This window comes from Epinephelus fuscoguttatus, linkage group LG13 (assembly GCF_011397635.1).
Source record: "Epinephelus fuscoguttatus linkage group LG13, E.fuscoguttatus.final_Chr_v1".
NCBI lineage: Eukaryota > Metazoa > Chordata > Actinopteri > Perciformes > Serranidae > Epinephelus > Epinephelus fuscoguttatus.
The window spans coordinates 43,040,339-43,047,454 of NC_064764.1; the positions used below are offsets into that span (position 1 = coordinate 43,040,339).

General features: G+C 46.2%; 2 protein-coding genes across 2 annotated transcripts in view; both read left to right on the forward strand.

Moving 5' to 3' along the window:
- stam2 (signal transducing adaptor molecule (SH3 domain and ITAM motif) 2) overlaps nt 1-3,617 on the forward strand; it is a 28,637-nt gene extending 25,020 nt beyond the window's left edge. Inside the window, exon 14 of the mRNA XM_049594045.1 lies at nt 211-3,617. Coding sequence (XP_049450002.1) covers nt 211-412 — 202 coding nt within the window. The 3' untranslated portion in view covers nt 413-3,617. The remainder of the gene's footprint in view (nt 1-210) is intronic.
- Nucleotides 3,618-5,618: 2,001 nt separating this feature from the next.
- Nucleotides 5,619-7,116, forward strand: part of cacnb4a (calcium channel, voltage-dependent, beta 4a subunit) — a 57,486-nt gene continuing 55,988 nt past the window's right edge. The window contains exon 1 of the mRNA XM_049594611.1: nt 5,619-5,865. Within this exon, the coding sequence (XP_049450568.1) occupies nt 5,803-5,865 (63 nt within the window). The 5' untranslated portion in view covers nt 5,619-5,802. The remainder of the gene's footprint in view (nt 5,866-7,116) is intronic.

Below are 7,116 nucleotides of genomic sequence, written 5' to 3' on the forward strand. Positions count from 1 at the left end.
TAAAGTCCAGTCAGGCTTCATGTCTACCAGTCAATGATTTTGACTCCAGTAGCTTCTGGGGAAGTTTGTGGATGTCCTCATAGATTTGGTTTGACATGAGACAGAAAGAGATTTAAAGAGATTTAATTTGCTCCATGAAAATAATCATTTCCACATGTTGAGTCTTTACTTCCTGTTGGCACTAAGTGTCCGTCTGTGTTCTCTTGACAGCACTGCGATGAACGCTCAGTACATGAACCAGGCTGCTGGAGCTCCTTACCCACACCAGGGGGGCGTGGCCATGGACATGTCGACCTATCACAACTCCAACATGCCTCCTGTGTCCTATCCTGTGGCTGCTCCTCCTCAGCAGGCTCCTCAGCAGCAGCAGCAGCAGCAGCAGGCGGCGTACTACCAGCAGCCTCTGCTGTAAAACTGAGACTGACTGCAGACCTGAGATCAGTTCACACCTCAGATATTTCACTGTCCAGTGTTCATTCAGCTCACCTGGTGTGTGTGTGTGTGTGTGTGTGTGTGTGTGTGTGTGTGTGTGTGTGTGTGTGTGTGTGTGTAAATGCTTTAGGAAACATTCCTTCAGCCTTTCTTGTGCCTGCTGAGCTGAACTGAACATGCTGAGTGAAAGGTGAAATACCTGAGGTGTGTGTGTGACGCAGGTGTGTTGTTGAGTCGGGACACTCTGTGTGAACGTCCTCAGCTACTGTACGTGAGGCTTAACACGGTGTCAGGACTTTTCTCCTGTCCTTCACTGCTTTTTCCTGACTGACAGTGAACGCAGCGCTGGTCTTCACCCACAGGCCACCACAGAAGAAGAGTTGGGTTTAAATCCAGGACCATAAAATGATCAGTCATCGCCTCACTGACTCAATCAGCATCTCACACTTCAACACAGAGCTCATCCAAACATCACTGTTTCTGAATTCAGCCCCTCCAAAGAATCCACACATCCTCATCTGAGGTTTTAACAGACGGTCGGGTCACGTTCACTCTGACCGAGGTAAACCAAGCGTCTGTTTCCACCTCGTTGCAGAGTAGCCAACACAGACGCTGGAAACGTTCAGCCACAGTTCAGTACTGCACCAAAACAATCTGATAAATATCACGTTAAGGGGGCGGGACTTATGATCAGCCAATCAGCGCCACAGGCTAATGCTGTTATCAGGCTGATGTCAGGCAGTGTGTTGGAACTAATGAGGACTAGTAACAAAAATGGCGAGCACTATAAATAAGACAGGCGCTGCGCTCTACATCGACACGTCCTCTCACTGTCACCTGACATCGTTGTTTCTTTAACTTCCCTCCGCACTGTGTCACAGGTGTGTCGGTGTCGACGTTAGATTCAGGCACCTCGGTCTGCACTGATTGGTTAAGAGAAATCAAATCTCCCTCCCACACAGAAATCAGTGGAGTGGATGCAGTGTGAGACTGAAGATGAAACAGTTGACAGTTCAGTCTGACATCATGAAACTAAACCAGCAGGTGGAACATCAGCCTTTATGCAAACCTCCGCACGGCTGGTTTAAACTGATCAGTGCTGAGGCGTATCTGTTCCATCAGATGCTTCAGAGACAGATGATCGAAAAACAGACGACAAAATCTTTGCACAGACGTGTTCTGCAGAGAAAATCATGTCAGTCTCATTTTGTCGTTCAGACAGGAAACTGACTGAGCACGTTAGCTGTGGACTGAAGCTCGTTAACACCTGAATTACATTTTCAAAAGTTTCTGCATTAAAGAAAACCGTCATCCACAGACTGACTGTTTGTACGTCAGTAACCTCCACGTGTTGCATTCAATCTGGGAAGAAAACTTTCTCACATGCCTCCACGCTGAACCAAATAGTATGACCCTATTGTTTTCAATGTACAACCCCACATCGATGTGTAGACGCTCTTGGACACGCCGCTCAAACAAGCCAGTTTTCGTAGTGGCCAAACAGTGGTACTGCAGTTCTCGGGTCCGTCACATGATGCCATCAACCCAAAAAGACTTTTACCATGGAGCTACGCTGGGACAGAGATGTCTGTAAATCAGTGGATGAATCTGTTTGAGTGACACGGTCCCTGCAGAATGTCTGATGGCATTTCACAAGTGTAGAAGATCCTCAAGATTCAATCATATGATCCCTGTTCAAGTCAGTAGAGCGCTAACCTGAACACATCCATTAACTGTAGGTGCAACATTTAATTTGTTGAAGTAGCTCGTACAGTCTCACTCTAAAAGATCTGAACTGTTTCCTGTCAGTGCTCAGTATTTTCTGATTCTTCGTTCACTGTGGAGAAATGTGGAAACAAAAAAGTTTTCTCTACAAATTCAGTGTACCACGTGGAGAGGAGCTGGTGTTCAGAGGGTCACGCCTCTCTTTAATGTTTCTGGTTTTATTGATGATGTTTTTAAGACTGTGGCTGAAATCATCTGACAGACAGGTCCACTTCATTATGACCTCTGTGACCTTTAGTGCGACTCACACTGACTGATCCAAACGCTGCATCTCTGTGAGAGTTGGTGTTGCTGCAGAGCCTGTGTGGGCGGGGCCACACCTCCTCACTTCATGACAAAATGTGCAGGAGCTCCATCCTCATTTTCTTCATCACCAGCATCCGTCAGCTCACCTGATAAAGTACAAACTCTACTTTCATCCATCACATGTTGGTTAACACTTCTGTTTGTGTAAATGGTTAAAACCTTTTCCTTAAACTCACTGCCTTGTGATGCGTTCAGTGGATTCTGCATCTGACATATTTAAGACGACGTTTTCTGTGTGTGTGTGTGTACGTGTGCACATATTTGTTTTTTACATGTGTGTATGTGTTTGAGGGCTTTACCCGCTGTAGGTTCTTTATCAATGTAAAAAAGAGTAACACTGATTTTCACGATGATCGTCAGACTTTAGGGTGAAGTGAGGAATAGTTTAATAATCTGATGAACACGCTGCGTCTCTTCATGATCATCACATTATCCTGTCACGTGTCGGCTCTCTGTCACTCAGCACATCCTGTCAGGACGTCATGTTTTATGCAAACACACCAGATGTTTCATGTCAAACTTGTCAGTGACTGTACTTTGATTTATATATATGGAGACATTATACATGTATAATTTACATGGCTGGAGAATTTGTAATTATTATTATTCTGTTGCTTCTGCTTTTAATTTGATTTTTGAAAAGTTTCAGAAACAAGATGATGACAGAAAAGTGAGAGATGTGTTTTTAACTGTTTGTTTTTGGGGTTAAATTGAGGAGCAGCTTTGATAGGATCTGCCGTCTGTGTGTTGCAGTAGCTCCGTAGTTACGACTCTATCCAGACCTGTCTATACTTTCTTTATGCGCCTGATATTAAAGGCCTTGTATATTAGATGTAAGATACCTGGTTTTGTTGGTGACGTTGCACCTTAGCTTTGTAAACTTTTATTTACCACTGGATGCCTTGTTTCTCTGTAGAAATCAAAGGACGACACGGACACGACGTTATACAGCGAGTAACTTCAGAATCCGCTGGATATGTATAATTCTGTATATTTAAAATATTCCAAGAAAAGTTCCTTTATCCAGGATTTAAACAGCTTTTTTAACAGAGCGAACTTATAATATTCTTTAAATAAAAGAAATTTACCTGTGATGGAGCGTGGTCTCTTTTTACCCACATGTCCCTGTGGATGGCTGCAAGTTAATCACATTTATACAGTTAAGATGATTAAAATAGAAGCTGTGCACCTCATTAGCGTCTCCTGTTCCCTGCACACGTCTCCAGCTGCTCGTCATGAACAAGATATTAATACCACCATTATTATAAAGACATGATTTAGTCACTGATGTTGGACTTTTTATAGTTTATGCTCTTTTTATAAACAGATGCACTGGGGACTGTAGAAGGCAGGTTGTGCAGGTAAAATCTGTTGTCTTTACTGTTAAACCTTGGACACCACAGACTGTTCTCCTGCAGGATCAGTCCACAGAGAGACTGTCTGAACACACTCAGCTGTTCTCTCTGTCTGCTGACGATCACTGAGGAGCTTTGATCATCTGTTGTTTGTCCTCGTCTGTTTGCTCAGATAAAAACTGCCTCTTTTACTTTGAAGTGAAGAATTCAACATGACATCAGCAGGAAGTGTGTCGGGCTGCAAACAGACCTCAAATACTGTAAATACATTTTAAAATGTTCTGAGAGTGCTGGAAGGTGTCACATATTTTCAGGTCAAAGGCTGTAAGTCACAGTGAACTCAAAAGTCATCACCCAAAATGACTCGGCCCAGCGTCGGCCCAAACTCAGCATGCAGGAAGAAATAAGTCGGGCTGTTTCAGTTTACCTGACTCGACAGACTCAGGATGAATGACGCCCCAGAGTTGAGCCACATAAACTGACCTGATTCTGGCAGCTGTGTCTCAGCCGGGACCGGCCTGTGTCTGTAACGTCCAATCAGACCCAGATTTGCTAACCATCAACGGACCAGAACATGTTTTGGTGCCAGCTGTCAGTTCATCCTGGAGCTGTGTCTCCTACAGAAAAGGCCCCTGTGCATGGGGCCCATTATGGCAGATAAAATCAGAGCTGGAAAGGCATTATGATGATTTGCTGGATTGCATTTTTGTGGAGTTATTTTTAGCGTGTGATGTTATTAACCTATTTATTTATCTCTTTGTGTTTCTTACTGGTCTGTTGGGTATAATGTTGATTTGTCTGTGTACTATGTTGTATGTGTTGTTCCTCTGGGCGCAGTGTGGGTGGAGGGCCCAGGACAAGTTTCCCACTTTGTGCGACGATAAAGTTCATCTTGATCTTGATGTCCAGTCAGGCCCAGATTTGGCAGCCACCAACGGGCCACAACAGGTTCTGGTACTGGCCACTGTGTCGTCCACCTGCTGTGTCTCAGCCGGGACCGGCCTGTGTCTGTAACGGCTGACTCTGGGCCAGATTTGGAAAAAGCAAACGAGCCAAAGCTGGCTCACATCTGGCACCATGGACCTGAACTCAGCCGAGTCAGTCAACACTCGGGTGCATGTGGGTCGAGTCCAGTGGCTACCTAGTTGGGTCAAAGTCCAAGACGAGCTGAAGTCTAAAGTCATCAGATTTGTTGCTGGAATCCAAGTCATGTGACTCATGTCCACACGGTGCTACATTCAGTCTGTGTGTGGGAGATAAACTTGATCTGAGACAGTCCTGCAGGATGCAGCGCTCAGTGGACGACACAAAGTTCAGTCATAGTTCAGTCAAATGCAGCATGAAATAACACTTCACCTTCTCAGGTATCTGTGTGTGTGTGTGTGTGTGTGTGTGTGTGTGTGTATTTTATAGATTGGAGCCAGGTCATGCAGGTACAGTGAGGGTTTGTGCTGCCTTTCAGTGCTGCTCGTGAAGTCCGACTTCTATATGCAACATACATGTATGTTTAAATATTTTATGAGGAACACAGTTCAGTTCAGTGAAACATTCAAACGGAGGGATGGAGTTTTGGCTGCCTCTTGAGAAAATACTTAGATTTTCCGTTTTCATTTTCCGCTCACTGAGAGTTGAAATGCTGAAGTCCAGAGTTTCCTCCTTGTCCCTGAACGCAGCAGTGATGAGGCTCAGTGTGATGAAGAGGAGGGGGAGGGCTGCTTGATATCTGCGGGCTCCATCAGCTGTGCACACCGACCTGCAGCTGCTGCGGAGCGGACACATCTTCTTCTTCTTCTCTCCTCCTGTGCGAACCGGAGCCAAGCTGGAGCCGGCGGTGCACTGTCCGCCACCGGAGCCGCCGCCGCAGCACCTCCCGTGGAGCGGCACCGAGAGGCAGCCTCCGCCCTGGACCGATGAACTGGCAGAGATGTCCCGGCACATCTACACCCGACACGGGATAGGAGACGGGCTGCAGAAGCCCGTGTTTCAGGTAGGAGGAGGAACAAGTCTCATATCTGATGTGACAGCTGGTTATTCATATGGACTGTTATTGATAGCAAACAGCAGAGATCAATAGCTGAAGCAGCAACACAGGACATGTATTTTCTGAATGAAGGCTGATCCTCACAAAGTCCTGCCTGAGCTGTGTTCAAGTGAAGCTGCATGTTTCATCAGACCTAATGAGCCTCTGAGGAGCCATTCATCACCGCAGCTGCTGCTGCACGAGCACCATCTGATTTATTCACACACATGAAATGAGTTCTTAATTATTAAACGTGTCCTGATGCACGAGCTCCGGGTCCCTGCTCCTCTCTTCAGCAGGATGAGCTGATCCAGGACAGAGCTGCAGTTTGTAGCAGCTGCTCCTCAGAGAGAGGAGAGAGGTACCACAGTGTGAATCTCTGATGGTCCACAGGTTCAGATCGTCCCACAGTAAATACAGCTGATACACCACTATACAAACCTGCAGCACCAGTTAGTCTGATAATTATTGTCTCAGTTCATTTGAATCATTCAAGCAGTCAAATGTCTAAAAACAGGAGGTAACAGTTTCTGAGAGCCTGAGGCCACGCCTCCAGAAACCAAAACCAGAAGCTATTTCATAATAATAATAATAATAAGACATTTTATTTGGAGGCACCTTTCACGTCACCCAAGGTCACCTTACAGAGTGTAGAAGATAAAAGACATCATGGTACTGAGGCGTGAGGTGGGGATGGTGAGGAGTCCAGCAGAGGTTGAGCGGAGGGTGAGGGAGGCGGTGTATTCCTGAAGGAGGTCACAGAGGTAAGTGGGGGCTAGGTTGTGGAGAGCTCTGTAGGTGAGGAGAAGGTTTCTGTAGTGGATGCAGTATTCTACAGGGAGCCAGTGAGGGTGGACAAGAACAGGGCTGATGTGGTCAGATGATTTGGTGCAGGTGGTGATCCGGGCGGCCAAGTCCTGAATGATTTGCAGTCTGTGGATGAGTTTGGTGGGGAGGCCGGTGAGGAGGGCGTTGCAGTAGTTGATGCGGGATGTGACAAATGAGTGAATCAGGATTTTGGTGCTGGATTGGGACAGTGATGGGAGGAGTCTGGAGATGTTGCGGAGGTGGAAGAATTCAGTCCGGGTGATGTTTTGAATATGAGGTGCAAATGAGAGGGTGCTGTCCAGAATGACGCCGAGGCTCTTGACTTGGGAGGAGAAGGGTGCAGGAAATCTGTCGATGATGATGGGTGGAGCTGGGGTGTGTTGTGACATG